This window comes from Phoxinus phoxinus (assembly GCF_949152265.1).
Source record: "Phoxinus phoxinus genome assembly, chromosome: 20".
Taxonomy (NCBI): Eukaryota; Metazoa; Chordata; class Actinopteri; order Cypriniformes; family Leuciscidae; genus Phoxinus; species Phoxinus phoxinus.
In genome coordinates this window covers 19,080,738-19,106,434 of record NC_136895.1, presented here as the reverse complement: position 1 = coordinate 19,106,434, position 25,697 = coordinate 19,080,738, and the positions used below count along the sequence as shown (strand labels likewise).

Genomic DNA, 25,697 nt, shown 5'->3' with positions numbered 1-25,697 from the left:
CAGTGTTAGCTCCCCCTTGTGTCAGGTCCAAGAGTATATTTTGAGAAAAATAATTATTTTTTAATAATTTTATTAGTTAAGTTCACTATCATAATTTTTTTTTTAATTTATTTAAACATTTTAACAATTTTGTTTGCCTCAGTTATATATTATATTATATTAGTTCAAAGTTCTTTATTTTATTTTATTTTTTATCAAAGTTTCCACAAAAATATGAAGCTGTTTTAAACATTGATAATAAGAAGAAATGTTTGAGCCTCAAATCAGCATATGAGAATGATTTCTGAAGGATCATGTGACACTGAAGACTGGAGTAATGATGCTTAAAAAAAATCAACTTTGCCATTGCAGGAATGACGTTTTAAAATATATTCAAATACAAAACAGCTATTTGAAATAGTAATATTTCACAATATTACAGTTTTTACTGTATTCTTGATCAAATAAATGCAGCATTGGTATATAAAATATCCGTATATATGTATTCATTCAATTTCATATAATACGTATGTGTGTTAGATTGAGGGAGCGTTCATGCAGGGCCTGGGTCTCTACACCATGGAGGAGCTCAAGTTTTCTCCATCTGGTGTTCTGTACACACGTGGACCAGGCCAGTACAAGATCCCGGCCTTTTGTGACGTCCCCCTGAAGTTTAATGTCTACCTTTTAGCCGGCTCAACCAACCCTCATGCCATCTATTCATCAAAGGTGATTACCTCTCACTCATCTTCTCCTTATTACGGATGGACTGTATGTACTTCCCAGGTTCACTTCAAAGTCAATTTATTTAGATTTTGTGGAACCATTTTGGTTCACTTCCCGTCTAAGTGCGTTCAAACCTGACACAGAACCCTATTTTAGATTTTTGTGTGACTTCGTACCAATTTTTTGTTTTCTTTTTTGCTTTTCTAGATGTGAGATCATAGCAAACTAAAGCTTTCTGGTTGTGGTGCACTTTCCCACTTGTTTTAGGGGATCGGAGAACCGACATTGTTCCTGGGCAGTTCTGTATTCTTCGCTATTAAAGACGCTGTGACTGCAGCCCGAAATGATGCAGGTTTAACCGGCCCCTTCCAGCTAAACAGCCCTGCCACCCCAGAGCGGGCTTGTCTGGCCTGTGCCACACACTTCACAAAGATGGTACAGTAACCCATTCGTGTTTAAGTGTCCAAATCTATATTAAACAAATCCTTAAAGATAAATATGGTTTAAACCTGAATAAAATGAATATAATTTTGTTTTTGGTAGGTTGCACAAAGTGATCCTGGATCAACTTCTGGACCAGCTCAGCCATGGGCTCTGGACATATGAAAACAACATCATCATCCTATTATTATATTTTTATCTCACTCAAAGCTGTTGTGTTGCTCTTATCAAATCACATGACATTTATGATTTAACAGTCGCCTGATTTAACATCCAACTATTATCAAATGCTTACTAATCTACTAAAGCAAAAAACAGACAAAAGATGCTCTGCATGCAATCACGTCTCAAGACCAAGTTATGTTTATTATTAACACACTTAACATTAATGATTTCTTTGACAGCTTGACAAGTTTAATAAATGTGAATTACATTATTCCTCATCCTACTATTGATTATTTAAGCAAGTTACTTATTGCTTTTATAAAACATGAACTGCACAATTAAAATATCAAGGGCGCTAGAAGATATAGTCCCTGACATGTCATCTAAGATTAATAGTTTGAATTGATAACCAATTTATGACCTCAAAGTCTCCAACAATGAAAAGGAAGTTACATCTTGTTTAGGTGAGGCATTAAAAAAGTTTGAATTTGGATATGTTTTTCTTCACACATTAATAGCCCAGGGTTTTATTTGTACTTTCTTGTCCAGTGGATTCTGTAAAAAAAATAATAATAATGATATTTAGGATTATTATCAGGAGCGAAAACATAAACCTGAAATAATATATACCGTATTAAATGTATTAAATAATACAAATTATTGTATAAAGTAAATTATATAATATTAACATTATTTATAGGTAGGTTGTGTATATATATATATATATATATGTGAATTTATTCACACCCACCATCCTGGTAAAGCAGTCTTCACAGGCCATGCGTATTTTTTCCGCAGTAGCAGGAGAAGAGAAAGGAAAACTGTCGCTCAGGCCTCTCTCCCTCCGTGCAGCCGCAATCGCGTCTTTAATGGCGAAGAACAAAGTGCAGCCGAAAAACACAGGAGGCTCCCCGATCCCCTAAAAATTAAAAAACAACCTTTTCAACCAACATTCCAACATTTGATTAAAATTTCCACTGCGCAAAAATATCCTGTTTTGCTCGGAAGTATGTCAGACTTCGAAAGTAAAGTAGGTTGCAAACGTTGTTTTATCTGCTTAAATGATTGAAGTCTGCTGTGAACCAGCCTGGCCTGAAGAGTTGTGCCATCACAGAGGCCTAGACACAACTTTTGGTGTTTGTTTTGTCTGCAATTATCACTGAGAGGTCAATATTACAAATTATTTGCCAGTTTACTTAAACAACTTTCAACAACATATTGTGTTGACATTCAGGGGGGTTTTGTCTTACCTTTGAAGAGTATACGGCGTGAGGATTTTCTGCGTTGCTCAGCAGATGCACGTTTAGTTGAGGAGGGACGTCACACAGAGCTGGGATTTTGTACTGAGAGGGACCCCTGGTCAACAACACACCCTCAGGGGAAAAATTCAGCTCTTCTATAGTGTAGAGCCCAATTCCCTGGACGAAACCACCCTCGACCTGTAAACACACACATATTTACTTACTGTATGGTACAAATAATACAACCAATATTTTTATTATTTGTAAAAAATAAATTAAAAAAAATTAGAAATGTTATTCACAAACACACACACACGTTAGTGCAGCTACATTATGAGGACTCTCCATAGGCGTAATGGTTTTATACTGTACAAACTGTATATTCTATCCCCTTACACTGCCCCTATCCCTAAACCTACCCATCACAGGAAACATTCTGCATTTTTACATTTTTAATATAACATTGTTTTTTAAGCTATTTTGACTTACAAGGACTCATGAAATGTCCTCATAAACCACGTTTAAGTTGTAATACCAGTGTAAGACGCATGTCATTATACAAATTTGTGTCCTCATAAATCACATAAACAACCACACACACACACACACACATATATATATATATTTATTTATTTATTTATACACATAAAATGCAATAATATATCGTTTGTACCTGTCCAACATCCAGAGCAGGGTTTATGCTCCGACCAACATCCATCACAATATCAGTCCTAATGTTCTGTAAAATATTATTTCACAGCCCACAAAAGTTTGATATTCAAATTGTGAATGTACGCACACATAACCTGATAATTTGCAGCATTAGAATCTAGGCCAATGACATATAAATAACTGCTTATAAAACATGTATCACAATGCATTACATAGCCAAATTGTATTCGTTTTTTAATTATTTAATTTTATAAATATAGATGAATAAAAAAGACAAGCACCTTGTGATCTCCTGTCAAGCAGTCAATTTCCACCTCGGAGCAACAGGCACCGAAAGTAAAGTAATAGTATGCGCTGCCCTCACTCTTCTCCCAGTCAACACTGGTGTGTGGGCCCCTGTTATAAGTATATCATTTATTTGATATTTAATACATTTAATCTATCAAAATATCACAAACAAATAGTTTGTCGGATGCTCAAACATTTTACCATGCGGCTACATTATGCTACATCACGGTCGAACACTTACATGAAGAAACCTGTTGCTGACAAACTGATCTTCTGGCAATATGCTTCCACCACCTGGAAACATAGTAGGTAAGTGATTCTCCTTTGGCTCTCACTGTAACATCTTTAATTCACTGTGTATTATACGATTGAGTATTTGGATATCACTCTTACTAACCAGTTGCTGCCAGGTGTATTGGGTATGTTTCTTAATGAGTGGCTCCAGACGTCTCATTAGTTTCTCACAACCATTCTACATGCAAAATATTACAATTTCAGTTGTAAAAACAAAACGTGCATGTAAATACTTGTAAAAAAAAACGTGCATGTAAATACTTGTAAATGGATGACTGTCACTATACCTTGACCGCCATCCCGACAGCATCCGTGCCAAAGGATGCAGCAGATGGTGCAGCGTTGGGCACGTTTCCTGTGCAGGTCTCCTTGATGTGGATTGAAGACATTGGAACCTTCAAAATGCGACTGGCAATCTGCAATTTGTCGAAGATTGACACTATGTTGCAACTGGCATATTTCATGTGATGTATGTATTTGGATCCATTGTTTGACACTGAGACTCATCGTACCTGTATGGCTTTGGTGTTGATACCTTGACCCATCTCGGTTCCCCCATGAGAAATGAGAACCGATCCATCTTTGTAGATGTTCACCAATGCTGCTCCCTGAAGAGAATAACAAGAACATTTTCCAAGATTTGAAATTCTTCATAGTAGTCATGACTAATACCAAGTTAAAGACCTTTAAAGTGGCCGTGTGCAGCTTCAAACCAAAATGCACTATTTTATGTGAAATCTCACAAGTTTTCACCCACCTGGTTATAGAAGCCCTTGGAGAATCCGATTCCAAACTTCAGTGGGACAATGGAGATCCCTCGCTTCTTCCAGTGGTTGTGGGCGTTAAACTGCTCAATGGACAGGCATCGATGGGTATAGTCGGATTTTTCTAGACACTCGTTCCAGCACCGCACCATGTCATGGGGGGAAAAGAGCTGCTTGTGGTGGGTGTAGCATTTCTCGTCCTTGTACAAGTTGATGTCTCTCACCTGTAAATTATGATTTTTCTATTTTATTTTCAGAGTTGAGCAGAAGGCCCGTCAAGTTTTTAAGACGCCAAAATAATCTCACTTCAGCAAATGTATGATAGCAAAAACTGACACTTCTCAACAACTCAACCAAAAGATTGTATGTTTAAGTGTTGATTCAGGATGTTATTGAGGTTGCTATCAGCTCAAATTTCAAACCATTAAAACACTGTTTGACGTATGTTCAGCCAACTTCACTGTAAAAATTAAGTTGCTGCCTTAAACTTTTAAGTACAATCAACTTGGAGGTTTAAGTCATTTCAACTTTAATTACATTAAACTGACTTTAAAAAATGTGTTGAATCTTGTATAAAAAGTTGAAAATTGCTTAATTTATTTTAACGAGTTAAAGCAATGTAAAAACATATGTTGTCATAACTCATTGGTTATATAATATTTTACAGTGTTGTTCTGTTTTCATAAAGGTCCCACCTGATGTGTAGGCAAGCCACAATTGACCGCCACCTCATGTAGCACGCTTTCGATGATGGTCAAACCCTGAGGTCCACCAAAGCCACGGAATGCTGTATATGAGGGCAAGTAGGTCTTGCACACCAGTCCACGTCCACGTAGATGAGGGATCTTGTAACCATTATCCATGTGAAGGAGCGCTTTCTCCATGATCTGGTCGGAAATTACAAAAGGTGAACAGTATGTGACTTGGAGACTGACCTACATGAGAATTCAAGGTAAACTTAGATCCATGATTGTGTCTCACTTTGCAAGCCTGGCTCACACTTCCTTTTCATGATTTACTTATTTGAATTTCAATATTTTATCAGGGATTGCCTGTTTATAAAAACCAACATACAAAAGAGGATTCATCCAGAGTGCATCCTCCATTACTGTAGTATGTGATATCAGCAGCCAGGATTGTTCCATCGTTCATGTATCCAACCTGTAGGAAAAATATAGTCCTTAAGTTGTTGTGATGCACAGTTGATGTAAAAAATACTATTACCCATAATGCCAAATTACCTTGTACTTCCCCAAGAAAGGGGACCTGCCACTGGTGATGAGCATGTCATCTCCACGTTCTAGTACACATCGCACAGCACGGCCAGTCCTGTGGATTGAGTTTGAGTGTAGTCAATACTTAGCATCAGCATTGTTTTAAAATCTTTCACAAAAATAAGTCAACAATATACTTAAATATAAGCAATAAAAGCAAATACATATGCAAATGAATAGAAGAAATAGTTTCATTTTGTCATACTTGTAAACGGCCGTAGCAGCGATGGCAGATAATGATGCAATCTTCATAACTTTACCACCAAATCCACCTCCCAGCCTCTTCACATGACATGTGATCTTATTGGAGTCAATTCCAAGAGTGATACCCACCACTTCCTGTGGTTTAAAAAAGGAAATTATGCCAATACTGGAGTAAGATTATGTAAATATATCATTGTTATTTCATATTCACAATCTGCTATTTTTAAGTTAATTAGGTATATTTAAGCAGATTTTCATAAAAATATGAATGTTTATATTAAATCATATTTATCAATGTATGCCATTGGAGTAAAATATGAATATCTTTATACTGAATCATATTCATCAATGTATGTCAGTGTGGTAATACAAACCTGAGTATAAGCTGCATGCTGACTGGCAACAAAGAGCTCCATTTCACTTGCTTCTCCCTTAGGAATCGCAATCAATCCTTGAGTTTCCATGTAGAAATGTTCCTGGCCACCCATATACAGCTCACCTGTGAGATATATATATAAAAGAATAATTATTCACATTGAATCAAGAAAAACAAACAAATAACGGTTTAAAAAAGATTTCTATATAAAGTGATTCAGACTTGAATCTGATTCAAATTAAGGATTCATATTTAATTGTGCAAACCCTCCAGTATGTGGTCAGCTTTCTCAAATGCTGCTTCGACATTTCCTCTTTCCAGTTTTCTCTTGGGGTCAAAAAAGGACTGGTGTTCTATGGCCTCCTTAATAAAAACAAAGATGTTGTGGTGTTGTGATTAGTAGGATAAAATATAAGTGCTGCTCCCAAACTTTCATGTAGCACTCAATTAAGTGTTGTATTAATGTAAATTTGTTTAGAAATACCTCTATAGTGAAAAAGATAGGTTGGATGTCCTGGTAAGTAATGGCCACCTGGTCGGCTGCTCTTTTTGCTTGTTCTCTGGTCTCAGCAACAATGGCACCAATAATCTGCCCCACACAGATGACCTGGAAAGGGCAAACAGACAAGACACATCATTACAATATACCTAAAATGCAAAAAAACAAAACATCACTGTTTATGGATATTAAAGCTTGAAACATCTAATCTGAGGTAGAAATCATTTAGTATTCAGATGTATCTCTAAACCAGAGAATGTTTATTGTAGTACCTCCTCTTCGGCAAAAAGCTCCTCTGGGTTGTTGAACCAGAGTCTTCGATTCTGACCAGGAACATCCTTGGCAGAGATGAAGGCGACCACTCCAGGCATGGCTAGAGCCACTGATGCATCTATAGAGCTGATGATAAGGTTGAGACAAGAATTTGATTCCCAAATGAATAAAAAAGAATTGAAGAAGTGCATCCACTTGAAGAATGAATTAGTTAAACAAGCTTGGGTGCCTCCCTTGATTCTACAAGGCTTTGGATTTAACATAGAGTGGACTCCCTTTAGTTAAACACGTTAGTCTCTGGACACTACGACCCTACCCATAATCCTCCAATAGACCCACCTACTTGGGTGAATATAAAGTCCAGCCAGAAAAGCTCACAGGCATCAAATCTCAGCACAGGAGCATCCTGAACATCTCCACACACTGAGGCAACATGGACACAAGAGTCTCCCTCTCCATTCTGCTGCTGCTTTTTGGCATCGCCCAGGCGTCTCCTCTCATGGTAAGGTCCTTTCTAGTCTCTCCCTTAATCGATTAACAGTCCTCAAATGAGTCGTTATAAACATGTCTTTTTCTACCACCAGGAGCAGATGTTTGATGGTGTGTTTGTATCAGAGCCTGAACCTGTGGACATCACTACAAGGATTTTAGAAACCAACAATGGTGAAGCATCTTGTAGATTAAGCCAGCAATGGGTCACATTTCTAAAAAGTGATTGGGATTTATGAATATATTGCATTATTTAATCAATATATTTGTTTTTAAATACAGGATCTTCTGAAGTCTTGATTGAAGGAGATCTGGTGTTTCCCAGAACCAGAAATGCTCTCTACTGCCTCAACAACTACTGTTTCTGGAAGAAAAACTCTAACAACATAGTGGAGATCCCTTACATAGTGAGCAATGAATTCTGTACGTGAATCTCCTTCATTCATTAAACATATCTATGATTCATTTAGATGCCATTTTAAACCCGTGGACCCTTTTTGCAGCCAATTTTGACAAATCAGTGATTGCGAACGCCATGGGGGTCTTCCACGCCAAAACCTGCATCCGCTTTGTGGCCAAATCATCTCAGACCGACTACATCAGTATTGAGAACAAAGATGGGTGAGAACAATCATACTATACCAAGAATAAACATTTAACAGACCTTTAACAGATCAAAATTTAACCCCTTAATTTCCTCTCTCCTCTCTTTTAGGTGCTTCTCTTCTCTAGGTAGAACTGGTGGCAAACAGGTGGTCTCCCTTAAAAGGAACGGATGTATGTACAATGGCATCGTACAACATGAGCTCAATCATGCCCTGGGCTTCTACCACGAGCAAACAAGGAGCGATCGTGACCAGTATGTCAAAATCAACTTTGAGAACATCTCTCCTGAAATGGCCTACAACTTCAAGAAACAGAACACCAACAACCAAAACACTCCATACGACTATGGCTCCATCATGCACTATGGAAGAACCGCCTTCTCCACTCAGCCCTGGCTGGAAACCATCACTCCCATTCCTGATGAGACTGTGGAAATCGGACAGAGGCAGGGATTGTCCAAAATTGACGTTCTGAGGATCAAGAAGCTGTATGGATGCTGAAGATGAGGCTTGCACACATCATTTAGTTCATGGGTCTGTAGATGAGTAATGTAATGCAGTTATGTTTCTGTCTTTTAATGGTGTCGGATTTCTGAAATGTGTGATTGTGTTGGGTTGGGAAAAATAAAGCTACACTGCAAGACAAACTCATACTTTATTTGTGATTCAATGTCAAGTTTAAGAAAGTGCTTGTTTGTAGCATTAAAGGTGTCATAGTATTAAGCTTCTCCTGCAACCTAATTAAAGCCTCCTGGTTTAACCTTAGGAGAACTGGAGGACTGGGCACAGTATATGATTTATACATTTCAACAGGTTATCTTTTTTCTTTCTTTTTTTTAGCAAAATGCTATAATGTAGATTTTGAAAGATTTTTGAGATATAGTTCTGGTATAATCATTAGTTCACAGTTGAAAAGGAAGTTTTCCCGTTTGATACCTCAAATTTAAAGACCTTTATTGTGCCAAAACACTTCTGGAGTCAGTTGCTCTTGCATCCTTTAGAAACACAAATTCAACTTTCAAAGTTGCTAAAGATTGAGAAAGTCCCGAGCAGACATAAATCTGATGACCTGAAGCACAAAGTCAGCAAAAGATGCAGTTCTAGACATGGCGTGAAGTTCTGGTGAAAATAAGGGCTGCGTTCACAATGGACTTTGGTTCCAGAAAATTGTCGGGGAGCATTCTATGTGAATACAAGCCAGAGACAGAATGCTGGAAAATTTGGCCCTCATATAAGACCCTAGTAATATTACTGGGATAAATCGTGGAAAATATCAGTGTGAAAAAAGCCAGAGCCGATGCCATGTCGGGTGTGTGTTGCAGTGATGATGTTAGTTATTGTTCAACTATTTGACTGAAGACAGAACAGTTAAATTTTTTTATATTGACAAGGATACAAGAAACAAAATAACAATCGCCACAAACAAGAGTGATGTCAAGACCAGGGATCTACTTCCTATCCATGGAGATGACAAATGAACAAGCTGCTTAATGACACCATACACAATGTTATTTATTTGCTGGGGGATAACAAAATTATAAGAGCTGGACTTTTGAACATGTACGTTATATGTCAGACGGGAATGCTCTGGCATTGTAGATAAACAAAACCACACAATGTTAGAGCAGTTACCAGAAAAAAAATTATCCCAGAATCTCTATGTAAATGAGATTCAGAACTTCTTGTCTGTGATGTTAAGATCAAAAATAAAATTAGAGCAATTTTTCTGATGTATTGCAAAAACTGATTATAACATCTGGACTACAGAATAAAATACACAACTTCTGTAAAATCGAATTAGAAACTTTTTCATTTAAAACGATTTACAACTTTAAAGAGTTGTAATTTGGCTTCTCTTTAACAATGGTGTACATATTAATGCATAAAATGCAGTAGAACTGCTATGGGTATACAATTAAACTACTTTTCTAAGCAGCGAGGTGGTTTTGTCACTGTTTGAAATTATTTTGCTTTTTAGTAACAAAATAATTATATCAATTAAGAAGCAGTGTAGTGCTATGAAATACTATATAACTACATTTCTCCTGAAAATATTTTAGAAATTCACAGTAATTGTCCGATTTTCCCTGTTAAATCAAAAGCTTTCAGTTAAGCTATAAGCTATTGTTTTTTTTTATGAAATAACTAGTTGTCCATCTTGCTTATATTTTTGGGGTCGTTTACTAATCTCTTTAGTAAATTCAGATGGTCTCACAAATAAGGATTTATTTGTTATCTACAGTACCTACAGAGCACATTTAAGGTATTGTGGACTATCCCTGTACACCACTGTCTTAGGGCATGTGGTAAAGTCCAAAAGCTACAGCATGTCCAATTTAGTGAATAAGTTAAACAAACTGAGGTATATTCTATGATTGTGTAAAGTTTTGGACCAACAGGCGAGGTCAGAGTTTCCTCCCAGTAGGCACACATTTTAGACTCTGGACACTAAGACCCTACCCATAATCCTTCAGTAGACCCACCTACTCAGGTGAATATAAAGTCCAGCCAGAACAGCTCACAGGCATCAAATCTCAGCACAGGAGCATCCTGAACATCTCCACACACTGAGGCAACATGGACACAAGAGCCTCCCTCTCCATTCTGCTGCTGCTTTTTGGCATCGCCCAGGCGTCTCCTCTCATGGTAAGGTCCTTTCTAGTCTCTCCCTTAATCGATTAACAGTCCTCAAATGAGTCGTTTTAAACATGTCTTTTTCTACCACCAGGAGCAGATGTTTGATGGTGTGTTTGTATCAGAGCCTGAACCTGTGGACATCACTACAAGAATTTTAGAAACCAACAATGGTGAAGCATCTTGTAGATTAAGCCAGCAATGGGTCACATTTCTAAAAAGTGATTGGGATTTATGAATATATTCCATTATTTAATCAATATATTTGTTTTTAAATACAGGATCTTCTGAAGTCTTGATTGAAGGAGATCTGGTGTTTCCCAGAACCAGAAATGCTCTCTACTGCCTCAACAACTACTGTTTCTGGAAGAAAAACTCTAACAACATAGTGGAGATCCCTTACACAGTGAGCAATGAATTCTGTACGTGAATCTCCTTCATTCATTAAACATATCTATGATTCATTTAGATGCCATTTTAAACATGTGGACCCTTTTTGCAGCCAATTTTGACAAATCAGTGATTGCGAACGCCATGGGGGTCTTCCACGCCAAAACCTGCATCCGCTTTGTGGCCAAATCATCTCAGACCGACTACATCAGTATTGAGAACAAAGATGGGTGAGAACAATCATACTATACCAAGAATAAACATTTAACAGACCTTTAACAGATCAAAATTTAACCCCTTTATTTCCTCTCTCCTCTCTTTTAGGTGCTTCTCTTCTCTAGGTAGAACTGGTGGCAAACAGGTGGTCTCCCTCAAAAGGAACGGATGTATGTACAATGGCATCGTACAACATGAGCTCAGTCATGCCCTGGGCTTCTACCACGAGCAAACAAGGAGCGATCGTGACCAGTATGTCAAAATCAACTTTGAGAACATCTCTCCTGAAATGGCCTACAACTTCAAGAAACAGAACACCAACAACCAAAACACTCCATACGACTACGGCTCCATCATGCACTATGGAAGAACCGCCTTCTCCACTCAGCCCTGGCTGGAAACCATCACTCCCATTCCTGATGAGACTGTGGAAATCGGACAGAGGCAGGGATTGTCCAAAATTGACGTTCTGAGGATCAAGAAGCTGTATGGATGCTGAAGATGAGGCTTACACATATAATTTAATATAGTTCATTTGTCTGTAGATGAGTAATGTAATGCGGTTATGTTTCTGTCTTTTAATGGTGTCGGATTTCTGAAATGTGTGATTGTGTTGGGTTGAGAAAAATAAAGCTACACTGCAAGACAAACTCATACTTTATTTGTGATTCAATGTCAAGTTTAAGAAAGTGCTTGATTGTAGCATTAAAGGTGTCATAGTATTAAGCTTCTCCTGCAACCTAATTAAAGCCACCTGGTTTAACCTTAGGAGAACTGGAGGACTGGGCACAGTATATGATTTATACATTTCAACAGGTTATCTTTTTTCTTTCTTTTTTTTAGCAAAATGCTATAATGTAGATTTTGAAAGATTTTTGAGATATAGTTCTGGTATAATCATTAGTTCACATTTGAAAAGGAAGTTTTCCCGTTTGATACCTCAAATTTAAAGACCTTTATTGTGCCAAAACACTCTTCTGGAGTCAGTCGCTCTTGCATCCTTTAGAAACACAAATTCAACTTGCAAAGTGGCTAAAGATTGAGAAAGTCTCGAGCAGACATAAATCTGATGACCTGAAGCACAAAGTCAGCAAAAGATGCAGTTCTAGACATGGCGTGAAGTTCTGGTGAAAATAAGGGCTGCGTTCACAATGGACTTTGGTTCCAGAAAATTGTCGGGAGCATTCTATGTGAATACAAGCCAGAGACAGAATGCTGGAAAATTTGGCCATCATACAAGACCCTAGTAATATTACTGGGATAAATCGTGGAAAATATCAGTGTGAAAAAAGGCAGAGCCGATGCCGTGTCGGGTGTGTGTTGCAGTGATGATGTTAGTTATTGTTCAACTATTTGACTGGTGGAAGAACAGTTACATTTTTTTTATATTGACAAGGATACAAGAAACAAAATAACATTCGCTACAAACAAGAGTGATGTCAAGATCAGGGATCTACTTCCTATCCATGGAGATGACAAAGGAACAAGCTGCTTAATCACACCATACACAATGTTATTTATTTGCTGGGGGATAACAAAATTATAAGACCTGGACTTTTGAACATGTACGTTACATGATGTCAGACGGGAACACTCTGGCATTGTAGATGAACAAAACCACACAATGTTAGAGCAGTTACCAGAAAAAAAATTCTCCCAGAATCTCTACGTAAATGAGATTTAGAACTTCTTGTCTGTGATGTTAAGATCAAAAATAAAATTAGAGCAATTTTTCTGCTGTATTGCAAAAACTGATTATAACATCTGGACTACAGAATAAAATACACAACTTCTGTAAAATCGAAATCGAAACTTTTTCGATAAAAACGATTTACAACTTTAAAGAGTTGTAATTTGGCTTCTCTTTAACTAGTAATGGTGTACATATGAATGTATAAAATGCAGTAGAACTGCTATGCGTAGTTAAACGATTAAACTACTTTCCTAAGCAGCGAGGTGGTTTCGTCACTGTTTGAAATTATTTTGCTTTTTAGTAACAAAACAATTATATCAATTAAGAAGCAGTGTAGTGCTATGAAATACTATATAACTACATTTCTCCTGAAAATATTTTAGACATTCACAGTAATTGTCCGATTTTCCCTGTTAAATCAAAAGCTTTCAGTTAAGCTATAAGCTATTGTTTTTTATATTAAATAACTAGTTGTCCATCTTGCTTATATTTTTGGGGTCGTTTACTAATCTCTTTAGTAAATTCAGATGTTCTCACAAATAAGGATTTATTTGTTATCTACAGTACCTACAGAGCACATTTAAGTTATTGTGGACCATCCCTGTACACCACTGTCTTAGGGCACGTGGTAAAGTCCAAAAGCTACAGCATGTCCAATTTAGTGAATTAGTTAAACAAACTGAGGTATATTCTATGATTGTGTAAAGTTTTGGACCAACAGGCGAGGTCAGAGTTTCCTCCCTGTAGGCACACATTTTAGACTCTGGACACTAAGACCCTACCCATAATCCTCCAGTAGACCCACCTACTCAGATGAATATAAAGTCCAGCCAGAACAGCTCACAGGCATCAAATCTCAGCACAGGAGCATCCTGAACATCTCCACACACTGAGGCAACATGGACACAAGAGCCTCCCTCTCCATTCTGCTGCTGCTTTTTGGCATCGCCCAGGCGTCTCCTCTCATGGTAAGGTCCTTTCTAGTCTCTCCCTTAATCGATTAACAGTCCTCAAATGAGTCGTTTTAAACATGTCTTTTTCTACCACCAGGAGCAGATGTTTGATGGTGTGTTTGTATCAGAGCCTGAACCTGTGGACATCACTACAAGGATTTTAGAAACCAACAATGGTGAAGCATCTTGTAGATTAAGCCAGCAATGGGTCACATTTCTAAAAAGTGATCGGGATTTATGAATATATTGCATTATTTAATCAATATATTTGTTTTTAAATACAGGATCTTCTGAAGTCTTGATTGAAGGAGATCTGGTGTTTCCCAGAACCAGAAATGCTCTTTACTGCCTCAACAACTACTGTTTCTGGAAGAAAAACTCTGACAACATAGTGGAGATCCCTTACATAGTGAGCAATGAATTCTGTACGTGAATCTCCTTCATTCATTGAACATATCTATGATTCATTTAGATGCCATTTTAAACCTGTGGACCCTTTTTGCAGCCAATTTTGACAAATCAGTGATTGCGAACGCCATGGGGGTCTTCCACGCCAAAACCTGCATCCGCTTTGTGGCCAAATCATCTCAGACCGACTACATCAGTATTGAGAACAAAGATGGGTGAGAACAATCATACTATACCAAGAATAAACATTTAACAGACCTTTAACAGATCAAAATTTAACCCCTTTATTTCCTCTCTCCTCTCTTTTAGGTGCTTCTCTTCTCTAGGTAGAACTGGTGGTAAACAGGTGGTCTCCCTCAAAAGGAAAGGATGTATGTACAATGGCATCGTACAACATGAGCTCAATCATGCCCTGGGCTTCAACCACGAGCAAACAAGGAGCGATCGTGACCAGTATGTCAAAATCAACTTTGAGAACATCTCTCCTGGTAAGGGCTTCAACTTCAAGAAACAGAACACCAACAACCAAAACACTCCATACGACTACGGCTCCATCATGCACTATGGAAGAACCGCCTTCTCCACTCAGCCCTGGCTGGAAACCATCACTCCCATTCCTGATGAGACTGTGGAAATCGGACAGAGGCAGGGATTGTCCAAAATTGACGTTCTGAGGATCAAGAAGCTGTATGGATGCTGAAGATGAGGCTTGCACACATTATTTAATATAGTTCATTTGTCTGTAGATGAGTAATGTAATGCAGTTATGTTTCTGTCTTTTAATGGTGTCGGATTTCTGAAATGTGTGATTGTGTTGGGTTGGGAAAAATAAAGCTACACTGCAAGACAAACTCATACTTTATTTGTGATTCAATGTCAAGCTTAAGAAAGTGCTTGATTGTAGCAGTAAAGATGTCATAGTATTAAGCTTCTCCTGAAACCTAATTAAAGGCATCTGGTTTAGTTATGGTGTAATCATATGTTCACAGCTAAAAAGAAAGGTTTCCCGTTTGATACCTCAATTTTAAAGTCAGTCCAGTTTTCTGGAGTCAGTCGCTCTTGCATCCTCTAGTAAAATAAATTCAACTTTCAAAGTTGCTAAAGAATGAGAAAGTCCCGAGCAGACATAAATCTGATGACCTGAAGCACAAATTCAGCCAATTTGATTGAGAAAGTAAGTAAGATTGAGAAAGTAAGTAAAGTAAGTAAAATGTATTTATATAGCACATTTCACAGATAAAAAATCACAAAGTGCTTCACAATAAAATGTAATACAGAACAAAATCAAAATAGAAGAATATTAACTGCAAATAAAAAACAAACAACCACAAAAAAACCCTCATCTAACTAGAAGCCTGCTTGAAGAGCAGTCTTCAGTGGCTTTTTAAAAGAATCAACAGAGTTCGCACAACGCAAAAAAAGAGGCAAAACATGCCTGGGCTGGAATGATAAAGTCCGATAAAGTCAAGGGAGAAGCCCATAGAGAGTCATAAAATTGTTCCTGCTGCTAGCTCACGGACAGCTAATGCTCACGCTCTCCGTCTCTGCGAGATTCGGAACCAACATTCAAATGTTGATAAAAAAAAGGATGCATGAAGCTAATAAAATGTTTTTAAAATTAAAGTACAGTTAAAGGTATTTTTCAAGTATAAAAAATAACATTTGAACATAGTAGTAGGCCTACTGCAAGTGCAAAAATAATATATCAATAGTAAACTATAAGTATAATGTTTAGTTCACTTAAAGAAAACTTGTAGTATAAAACTACTAAACTAGTAGTTTACTGAGAGTACACTAAAAGAAAACTTGCAAGTAAACTTGCAGTATAAAACTACTAAACTACTAGTATACCCATAAGTTCACATGGAGTACAAATGAGAAACGTAATTATGAACTAGTTGTGCACTTAAAGTTTACTACTGTTACACTTATAGTACACTTAAACATGTTTTATATACTAAAAGTGGGCCAATTTAGTCCCAAGCGTTATTAAAATAGTACACTTACAAGTTTACTACTAGTACATATTGACATTAGTATACTTACTACATAAAGTATACTTAAAAATATACTTGTACATTACTTAAGTATACTTCATAAAATTAACTTGAAGTATACTTCTTTTTCATAAGGGTAAACAATTTTTTTCTATTAAATAACTAGCTGTCCATCTTGCTAATAAGTTTGGGGTTGTTTACTAATCTCTATAGTGAATTCAGATGTTCTCACAAATAAGGATTCATTTGTAATCTACCTACGGAGCACATTTAAGGTATTGTGGACCATCCCTGTACACCACTGTCTTAGGGCACGTGGTAAAGTCCAAAAGGTACAGCATGTCCATTTTATTGAATTATTTAAACAAACTGAAAAAGTGTATGTTGATTGACATAACAAAGGCAAAGCTTATGACAGACGCACATTTAAGCTCCAGGGAAGAACACATCCTCGCCTTCTCTTGGTCAACACCCAAATTCTGTTGTTTTCTCACAAATAACAAGTGCAACTGCATTCCACTAAATCAGATATATTTTCATTTTAACGGTATTATGAAGTTTTTAAAAAATAGTATTTTGGAGTGGGCTGACTTTGTCACTCTCTGCACGTACTGATGGGCAGGACACGGTCTCTAGACTTAAAATGCCCATCATCGTCTGTACATAAATAGGAAAGTAGTGATTGTTACTATTTTGCAAAAGTAACTTCGATACTATAGTGAACATTTACCAAGAATTGAGCTACTGTACTCCTTGCCTGGAAAAGACATTAAAGTGGTTAGGACTAAAGGAATATTGGGTACAGTTGGTCCTGTGAAATGAAATGCACTTAAATGAATTGTTCATTTAGAAAAAGAAAATTCTAAATCATGATGAGCTTGACTATGACCTCTACTCCACAATTTATGTTGACACAAATGATTTTGTTGTAGATCTGTCTTAAAGGGTTAGTTCACCCAAAAATGAAAATTCTGTCAGTCATTACTCACCCTCATGTTGTTCCAACCCCGTGAGACTTTCGTTCATCTTCGGAACACAAAATAATATATTTTTGATTCAATCTGAGAGCTGGATCACTCCTCTATAGGCTTCTATTGTAATTTAAACTTGCCGGCCCATAAAGTTATTATAGACATCGTTAAAATAGTCCAAGTGACTACAGTCAGTGGCTCAACCATAAGTTTATCAGGCGACGAGAAAACTTTTTGTGTGCAAAAAAACAAACAAAAATAACGACTTTATTCAAGTCACTTGGACTATTTTAACGATGTCTATAATAACAAGTTTAAATTACAATCGAAGACAATGGAGGAGTGATCCAGCTCTCAGATTTAATAAAAAATATGTGTTCCGAAGATGAACGAAAGTCTTATGGGGTTGGAACAACATGAGGGTGAGTAATGACTGACAGAATTTTTATTTTTGGGTGAACTAACCCTTTAAGAAACCATTTAAAGTGTTTGGGACACTCCCTGTTTAATACAGTTTTGGGGCTCTTAATACAATCCAATAATTGCATTTGTTTATTTCAGTGGATTAGCAAAACAATATGTAAATTATCTGGTTGTGCAAGGTTTTGGATTAACAGGTGAGTTAGTTACCTCCCTTTGGACACTAAGGCTCAACTCCTGATTGACCCACCTACACAGGTGAATATAAAAGTTAGGTTCAACAGCTTGCAGACACCAAATTTCAGTCCAGGAGCATCCTAAACATATCTACACTGAGACAACATGAACCCAATAGCCTCCCTCTCTATTCTGCTGGTTCTCTTTGGCATCTCCCAGATGTCTCCTGTCAGGGTAAGACTTTTTCTAGTCTCTCAATGCACTCAGATGATGAACTTTCCTGACAAGAGTAATATTTAACTTTTTTTTTTTTTTTTCATAATCAGAAGCCTGGCCATCACAATGTGGACATCACAACAAATATTTTGGAGTCCAACAATGGTCAGGCATCTTGTAGATTCCTGTTAAGCCAACAATGGGTTTCGTAAAATATGGAAATATATCTAAAATGTGGTTGAATTTACACATTCTGAGAAATGTCATTAAAAAAAAATGTCTTTAAATACAGCATCATCTGAACACCTGATTGAAGGAGATCTGGTGTTTCCCAAAAACAAAAATGCTCTCTACTGCTACAGTAACAACTGTTTCTGGAAGAAAAACTCTAGCAACCTAGTGGAGGTCCCTTACATAGTGAGCAGTGAATACTGTAAGTGAATCATCTTCATTCATTTAGCATATGTATGTGTGTAAATCGTATTTAAAATCCTGTGGTAACTTTTTCTTTGCAGCCACTAGTGACATCTCAGTTATTCAGAAGGCCATGTCCACCTTTCACAACAAAACCTGCATCCGCTTTGTGCTCAGATCATCTCAGACCGACTACATCAGTATTGAGAATAAAGATGGGTGAGGATACTCATACAATACAAATGAAAAACATTTAACTGGCCTTAGCAGAAACTATTTTACAATGAGTACGATTTTTAACACAGGTTGATAATATAAAATTCTCTTTATCTCTCAGGTGTTACTCTTATCTAGGTAGAATTGGTGGCAAACAGGTGGTCTCCCTCAAAAGGGTCGGCTGTATGTACAATGGCATCGTACAACATGAGCTCAATCATGCCCTGGGCTTCTACCACGAGCAAAACAGGAGCGATCGTGATAAGTATGTCCGGATCAACTGGGAGTACATCCCTACCAATAAGGCCTCCAACTTCCAACTACAGAACACTAACAATCAAAACACCACATATGACTACGGCTCTATCATGCATTATGGAAAAACGGCCTTCACTAACCAGACCGGGAAGGAAACCATCACTCCCATTCCTTCTGCGACGGTGGAAATCGGACAGAGGCAGGATATGTCTAAGATCGACATCCTGAGGATCAACAAGCTATATGGATGTGTTGTTTGATCATTTAATATGGTTTATCCACGTAATGAGGTGATGGTCTTTGTCTTTTGATGGTTTTAGATTGCCAAAATGTTTGATCTTATGCGGGAAAATAAAGCTAATTACGAGGTGATATTTTGTCTTGTGGTGGTGTTCAATTTCTGAAATGTGTGATAGTGTCAGAAAAAAATAAAATGAATCTAACTGATCGGAATTTCGTTTTTAAATTTATTATTTCATATTTTCTTCCACTTACATGATCTTTGCATGAGCCCTGGTACTGGTTACCATGGAAGCGAAGAGTTCTCCTTTAACAGATGGGATGTCATCATAATACACAGCTTCTCCTGTAGCCTGTTGAAGGGCGGCCTGGTGAACATTGGGGCGTCCCACTGGGTCACTAGAAGACTGAGTCTCTGGTACAAGCTGTAATTTAATTGTAATGTAATGAGAACGTTTTTGTTATCAGACAGACTTGATATGACAACTCAAGCTTGACTCAGGTCTGCTCACCTGAAAAGAGTGGTTTCCTTGTGGTACCTCATTTTTGAAGGGTTTTAGAGCACTGAGATACTCTAATGGCAAATCCTTCACAGAAGCCTCCTTTATGGAAAAAAATAAGCATGAATTAAGTAAATTGTCTCCTTTTAAAGTAATAATTAGCATCATCATACCCTTTGTTGGAGTTCCAGCAGCACTTGCATGTAAAACTTGAAAAAGAAGCTGAGAACTAGAGCCTTGCGATACTCCTCCCGTCCACCAGGGGCAGTAGGGGGCATGGAGATTTCTTCTTCTAAGAGCTGTGTTCCCTCTACCAGAAGTTTCTCATCCCATTTTCTGCCAAACAAAAAACAATGTTCATTGACTGGAATGTATACAATGCAGCTAAGATGTCAGATTTTGAAATGTTTTCAGCCAATGTATTTGTCAATACAGTGGATAGTCTGTTCTTGCATGTACAAGATTTGCGGATACATATTATGTAGGCCTTGCGACAGCTGTACCTTCCCATCAGCTCTTTACAGGTGTGTCTGGCTTTCACCAGAGTGGGCCCCACACCTCCATAAAAAATATACAGATGCTCCACCACATTTGAGTCATGACTGAACGATACCCTCATGCCAGCATTCACTATGGAGAAGGCGAACTCTCTGCGCTGTGCCTGGCGAAATGTTGAAACAAACTCCCACTGAAAAACACAGGGATTAGTATTTAGCTTTTCAAAATGGCAAGTGAATTCGTAGCATATTTGTGGTTTAACAAAAATTAGAATAGACGAAAAAGCAAAGTTTAGGGCCAAGTCTATTTGTTGAAACTTGACATAGTTTTGTAATATTAAGTAGGCTTAGCTTCCTCCATTTTGAAGTATATACCGGTGTCGAGTGGGGAATATCAATAGCCAGCAGAACCTCATCTGGTCGTAGAGCTGTTTTACCAAAGTCTGTGAAAAACTCCTCACTCAGACAAATCTCTCGAGTACCATCTATATTTAAGAACAAAGGAACAAAAAAATTATAATTCATAGTTACTTTCCATGTTTAATATATTGGCAACTGAGAAATAATACAAAAAGCCAGTTATAGAAAACTATGTAAATGCCACATTTACAAATAAAGTCCAAATCGACTGACATTACCTTTGGAAACAATGTGTAGTGTGCACTCCGCTGCTGCGAGAATGCTGCTCAGGTCATATTTGGGGTTGGCGCTCAGGATATTTCCACCGATGGTCTTGAAATTCCAACATAAACAAAACTGTAACATGTAGACAACTGTTCTTCTTAATTCCTCATGGTGATTTGTTTTTGTTACTCACAGCCATGTTGCGTATTTGTTGGCCGGCCAAGCACTGTAGAGACTGAACAAGGGCCTGGTAAACCCTGCTCTTTTCTGGGCCAAGTTCCTCAATTCCACGCAGGAGAACGTCCTTCAAAACAGACAAACTGCACCCTGCCCCTACAGTTATGCCTAAGTAAAAAAAAAAAAGTGTTGTTGAAATTACTTTGGGCTTTATTATTCACTAAATAACCATATGTAATGGCGATGCTTTGTTTGAATGTGATTTACTATTGTTTTGCCATTTGATAGCACGAAGTTCTGGAATGCTTCCACCATAGATCACCAAGGGATTGATGGTTCCCTTCAGATTCATCTTCGGCCCTGTGAGAGAACAAAAACAGATGGATGGATGGATGCATGTATGTATGGATGGATGGATAGATAGATAGACTTCCTCTTGAAACCAACCTATAGTTGTGTTCCCAACTAACAGAAGTGCGTTGGGGTATTCCGTTTTCAATCTAATTAAATCTTTCAGATCTGCTGGGGAAATCCACCTGACCTTTTCGCCCTGAAAACCAAGTTGTTCCGCTTTTTTCTTTCCCATAATCTGATAGAAAGAAGGGATATAACAAAAATTAGTGGCCTGAAATATCCATGTTCTTATTAGCTACCACAAGAACACAAACGGTTTGCTTACCAGTAACTCTGGGGGAAAGATCAGATCCTGAGTTGGGTCGAGGGGTAAGACATCATCCATGCTGAAAAGATTTCCAGATATCTACCAAAAATACCAGTAGTAGAAGACTTACTGTAATTTTGTGTACTACTCTGCTAAAAAGTAAAGGGTGTTCTGTTGTGCTGTTCCACTAATAAAAAGTCACATTTAGTTTGTATATGCAATTGTAAGAATTTATGTTTCTCATATTGTCTTACATCAGATCCATTGTTGTGGGAATTGCTGCTTTCCATGCAACATTTTCCATTTCCGTCGCCATTTTGGCAACATATTGGAGTCTGGAAACATATGGATCACATTATGAGCACATGTTAGTTTTCTTTCAGTCAAAGTCAATAGTTTTACAAATTGTTACAAGTACTGATTGTCACTTCATTGTTGAAATGTTTATGTTGTATTAAAAGTTCAAAGCCATTACATCACAGAATGTTTTGAATCCATCAATTATCGGTCGATATCCAGTGCAGCGACACAGGTTCCCTTAGAAGAGAGAAAACGCATTGTTAAATGTGTTTAAATTCGTAGTTTTCAAAATTGTGAGTATATACGTATTTTTGTTACCTCCCAGTGTCTCTCGAATGTCCTCCATGTTGGGATGTGGGTTGTTTCTAAGTAATGTGTACATGGACATCACCATCCCAGGAGTACAGAACCCACACTGAGACCCATGAGCCTTTGCTATACGCTCCTGAACAAAAAAAAAACAATGTCTACATGGTTTGTTCTGGACAACCTATTCAAATAACCTACTTTGAAAGTTGATATGTAGTTTGTCTCGTAGGTAGAATCAGGTACCTGAACAGGATGTAGTTTAGTCTTAGTACTTCCAATGCCCTCGGTGGTCACCACCGCCGCACCGTACAGAGCACAAATCGGCTGAAGACACGCGTTTACCGACCAGTGTCTGAAGAACGGATTAAGGATTATGAAACTATCAGATTTATTGAATTTTTCATTAAAAAGAAAAAACAGTTATGGTGTAAATCAAGTTGTACGTTCTTGCTAATTTAAACATTTATTTAGTCAAAAGCTGCTAACAAACATTCCTTTCGTTTGTTTGTTTGTTTCATATAAAGGTTTTATACTGCTAGTTTTGATATATGAGTAAAAGATACAGCACAGTGTCCTGGACAGAGTCATATCTGGACAGCATCACAGTACAGGCTCCACATCCCCCTCCACCACAGCCATACTTTGTGCCCGTCAGACCCACTGGACACAAAAACATCATACAAGCAAATGCAGCCTTGGTGAGTATACCATCTTTAATAAATACCCTTGGCTAAGTATCTACATGATTATTTGGAGAATGTTTGCCATATGGCAATTACCATACCTTTCCGTCGCAGGTAAGCCAATAACATCTCTTCTGGATCAGCATTCTTCTCTACTATCTTTACATAAAAATAGCAAAAACATGTAATTACTGCCACTGCTCAATATCTTCAATTGACAGAGGTGGACAGTAACAAAGTACATTTACTTGAGTACTGTACTTAAGTACACTTTTTGAGTATCTGTACTTTACTTGAGTATTATTTTTTTCTGGAAACTTTTACTTTAACTTCATTTGAAAGACAAATATCGTACTTTTTACTCAAATACATTTCTGTCAAGGACCTTGAGTAGAAAGTAGTAACGTCAGGGATGATTTTGGTTGCAGGGGTTGCATTTTGGTTGGAAATGAAAGTCTGGTTGACGTCAGAACTCGACTGATGTTGGTTTCTGACGTCAACCCGATTTTCAACCACAACACAACGTCTGTCCAACGTTGGAGATTGGAGATTAAAGTCAATCTGACATTGGATTCTGACATCAATATGATTTTCATTTTCAACGTTGGGTTTGGTCTTCTAAATGCAAATTTTGTCACTGTTTTGGAGCACACTAGCTTATAGATAACAAGGCTAACATATTCATACTAAAAGCCAAAAAACTGGGAACAGCCATTTGGGTCTCCGAAACCATTGTGGACGTTATTGAGTGACTTATTCAATCCCAGTACTGGAACGGTGTTCTAGAAATAAATGTGATATTGATATGAGGGTAGGCAGGCATAGATTCAGAGGCATAAGGTACTGTAAGTATTACATGCAACAATGCAACAATAATAAAACAATGCATTGACATTTACTTTTATACTTAACTAGGCTGTTTTAAAAATGAGTACTTCTGTACTTTTACTTAAGTAAAAATCGGTCTTTACAACTTTTACTTGTAACGCAGTAATATTTGACCAGTAGTATACTTTTACTCAAGACTTTTACTCAAGTAAGGAAGTTGTGTACTTTGTCCACCCCTGTCAATTGATAACAATAAGTAATATAGTTTGGTATGTGCCATGTCATGTGACAGGATTAGATGTCTGAGACGATCACACACACCAAATAATGAATTAGTATCACCACCAATTTTATGTTACTTGTTTTGAGTTAAATTATAAGAGAAATACGAAAACTGGAAACATTAGAATAGATGAACATTCATCAAAGTTATAGTTAGAAAGTGTATGTGTGTGAGAAGGGCAAACACATGATGGACTTGACTGTGTGTAGCGTAGAAAATCATTTTCATGGCATCATACATAAGAGGAATAAAGATTCATTTTTGGGCTGCTGGCTGACTGTCATGTGCCACGATTCAGACATGCACATTTAGTCACGCCATTTTCTGCTGGTTATATATTCAAGTTTGGTTATGTACTTTGAATATGAGAAGACTAAACATAAAAATGTTAATATTCATCACAGTAGAAGTAATAATAATACCAGCATCACAGCTTTCCTTCTTTTAAGATAGTACTTGCACAGCTTGTGACAACTTGTGACAGCAACTTGAAATCGAAAACACTTTTATTTAAGAACTAACACAATATAAAAGCCATATATATTACATATTAAAAATATTATGAGCCAAAAACTATTAGGAAAATTAAAAGTCCACCACATTTTGCATCAAGTTAAATGCTTGTGCCTTACATTTTAAAATCTGTAAACATTTAAAATCAGTATCTGTAATTGAATCATACCTTCTTGCCATTTACGTAGAAGACAAGCTCGCTGTTCACAGATAGAGATGACATGATGAGTTGAGAAGGATCGCAGTGCTCTGTCACCGGAGATGCTCCTGGTTTACTGACCATCAGTTGAATGAGCGACTGACTGACTGACATCACAAGTTAAAGGCTTTGCCCTGCCTTTAAATTAAGGAATGCGTGAAGAAGACGTGCATGTGGGTTTTTCCTCCATTTTTATATCTTATATCATATTTATTGCTTTGAAAATTCTTTGATTTGTTCAAAAAGGAGAAACATTATTAGAGAACAAAAACTATTAGATGTAAAGAGTTCACAAAAAGGTTCACATGTGTTAAATGTTTAATTAACCTTTTCTTAACACATTTCAGAAATACGACGCCATTAGAAAGTAAAGACCATCACCACATCACTATATCTATACATACACATGAACTGTTTTAAGTAATGTGTATGAGCCTCATCTTCAGTATCCATAAAGCTTTTGATCCTCAAGATGTCGATGTTGGACAGTCCTCGAATGTTGTGGGTTCGATTTTCAATACTGGCAAGAAACTACTGTACCCTTGAGGAAGGCACCTACCCAATCGCTCTCTGGGCACAGCAGTGAATGGCTGCAGTGCCCACTGCTCTGGGTGTGTGTCCAGTCCACGG

At 37.4% G+C, this 25,697-nt stretch overlaps 6 protein-coding genes across 10 annotated transcripts in view; 5 read left to right on the top strand and 1 right to left on the bottom strand.

The window, feature by feature from the left end:
- The window catches only part of aox6 (aldehyde oxidase 6), a 65,964-nt gene extending 64,386 nt beyond the window's left edge, over positions 1–1,578 (top strand). For all 4 annotated transcript variants that reach the window (XM_079593561.1, XM_079593560.1, XM_079593562.1 and 1 more), the window contains 3 exons: positions 520–708; positions 973–1,140; positions 1,249–1,578. In XM_079593561.1, coding sequence (XP_079449687.1) covers positions 520–708; positions 973–1,140; positions 1,249–1,311 — 420 coding nt within the window. In that variant the 3' untranslated portion in view covers positions 1,312–1,578. The remainder of the gene's footprint in view (positions 1–519; positions 709–972; positions 1,141–1,248) is intronic.
- A 150-nt stretch (positions 1,579–1,728) lies between these two features.
- On the bottom strand, positions 1,729–25,642 carry aox5 (aldehyde oxidase 5). 2 transcript variants are annotated; one of them, XM_079593559.1, is made up of 36 exons: positions 25,627–25,642; positions 25,038–25,068; positions 23,346–23,403; positions 23,125–23,221; positions 22,805–22,913; positions 22,571–22,697; positions 22,428–22,489; positions 22,207–22,287; positions 21,971–22,051; positions 21,739–21,880; positions 21,559–21,651; positions 21,308–21,459; positions 21,129–21,222; positions 20,866–20,975; positions 20,497–20,681; positions 20,167–20,329; positions 20,006–20,095; positions 19,749–19,918; positions 7,196–7,322; positions 6,909–7,031; positions 6,691–6,787; positions 6,423–6,547; positions 6,050–6,183; positions 5,812–5,899; positions 5,645–5,731; positions 5,266–5,457; positions 4,564–4,794; positions 4,319–4,414; positions 4,094–4,222; positions 3,910–3,984; positions 3,754–3,806; positions 3,506–3,620; positions 3,226–3,291; positions 2,562–2,750; positions 2,063–2,230; positions 1,729–1,866 (listed from the first exon to the last, which is right to left on the bottom strand). In XM_079593559.1, exons 3-36 carry the CDS (start codon positions 23,371–23,373, stop codon positions 1,816–1,818), a joined length of 3,930 nt encoding a protein of 1,309 aa, XP_079449685.1. In that variant the 5' UTR covers positions 23,374–23,403; positions 25,038–25,068; positions 25,627–25,642; the 3' UTR covers positions 1,729–1,815. The 2 variants fall into 2 exon arrangements, with proteins under 2 accessions (XP_079449685.1, XP_079449684.1); XM_079593558.1 differs by lacking the exon at positions 25,627–25,642 and having other exon boundaries at positions 25,038–25,216.
- LOC306988513 (hatching enzyme 1.2-like) lies at positions 7,491–8,904 on the top strand. Its single transcript, XM_079593564.1, has 5 exons — positions 7,491–7,698; positions 7,781–7,859; positions 7,968–8,108; positions 8,189–8,306; positions 8,401–8,904. Exons 1-5 carry the CDS (start codon positions 7,630–7,632, stop codon positions 8,789–8,791), a joined length of 798 nt encoding a protein of 265 aa, XP_079449690.1. The 5' UTR covers positions 7,491–7,629; the 3' UTR covers positions 8,792–8,904.
- On the top strand, positions 10,868–12,157 carry LOC306988755 (hatching enzyme 1.2-like; the record flags this gene model as incomplete). The annotated part of the gene is made up of 5 exons (XM_079593903.1): positions 10,868–10,936; positions 11,019–11,097; positions 11,206–11,346; positions 11,427–11,544; positions 11,639–12,157. 5 exons carry the CDS (start codon positions 10,868–10,870, stop codon positions 12,027–12,029), a joined length of 798 nt encoding a protein of 265 aa, XP_079450029.1. The 3' UTR covers positions 12,030–12,157.
- On the top strand, positions 13,985–15,284 carry LOC306988514 (hatching enzyme 1.2-like; the record flags this gene model as incomplete). The annotated part of the gene is made up of 5 exons (XM_079593565.1): positions 13,985–14,191; positions 14,280–14,352; positions 14,461–14,601; positions 14,682–14,799; positions 14,894–15,284. Exons 1-5 carry the CDS (start codon positions 14,123–14,125, stop codon positions 15,282–15,284), a joined length of 792 nt encoding a protein of 263 aa, XP_079449691.1. The 5' UTR covers positions 13,985–14,122.
- Positions 18,315–19,513, top strand: LOC306988754 (hatching enzyme 1.2-like; the record flags this gene model as incomplete). The annotated part of the gene is made up of 5 exons (XM_079593902.1): positions 18,315–18,383; positions 18,476–18,530; positions 18,658–18,798; positions 18,881–18,998; positions 19,117–19,513. The coding sequence occupies 5 exons, from the start codon at positions 18,315–18,317 to the stop codon at positions 19,511–19,513; spliced, it is 780 nt and encodes a 259-aa protein (XP_079450028.1).
- Positions 25,643–25,697: the final 55 nt, after the last annotated feature.

Bases quoted from the DNA above. Each gene is read 5' to 3' on its own strand.
- aox5 (XM_079593558.1), bottom strand. From the start codon at position 25,181: ATGTCAGTCAGTCAGTCGCTCATTCAACTGATGGTCAGTAAACCAGGA. The intron at 22,698-22,804 runs GTACCTGATTCT...TTTTTTGTTCAG, and splicing joins CTAAACTACATCCTGTTCAG to GAGCGTATAGCAAAGGCTCA. The intron at 21,460-21,558 runs GTAAATCACATT...TTTTTTACTTAG, and splicing joins TATCAAATGGCAAAACAATA to GCATAACTGTAGGGGCAGGG.
- LOC306988513 (XM_079593564.1), top strand. From the start codon at position 7,630: ATGGACACAAGAGTCTCCCTCTCCATTCTGCTGCTGCTTTTTGGCATC. The intron at 8,109-8,188 runs GTACGTGAATCT...CCCTTTTTGCAG, and splicing joins CATAGTGAGCAATGAATTCT to CCAATTTTGACAAATCAGTG. The intron at 8,307-8,400 runs GTGAGAACAATC...CCTCTCTTTTAG, and splicing joins AGTATTGAGAACAAAGATGG to GTGCTTCTCTTCTCTAGGTA.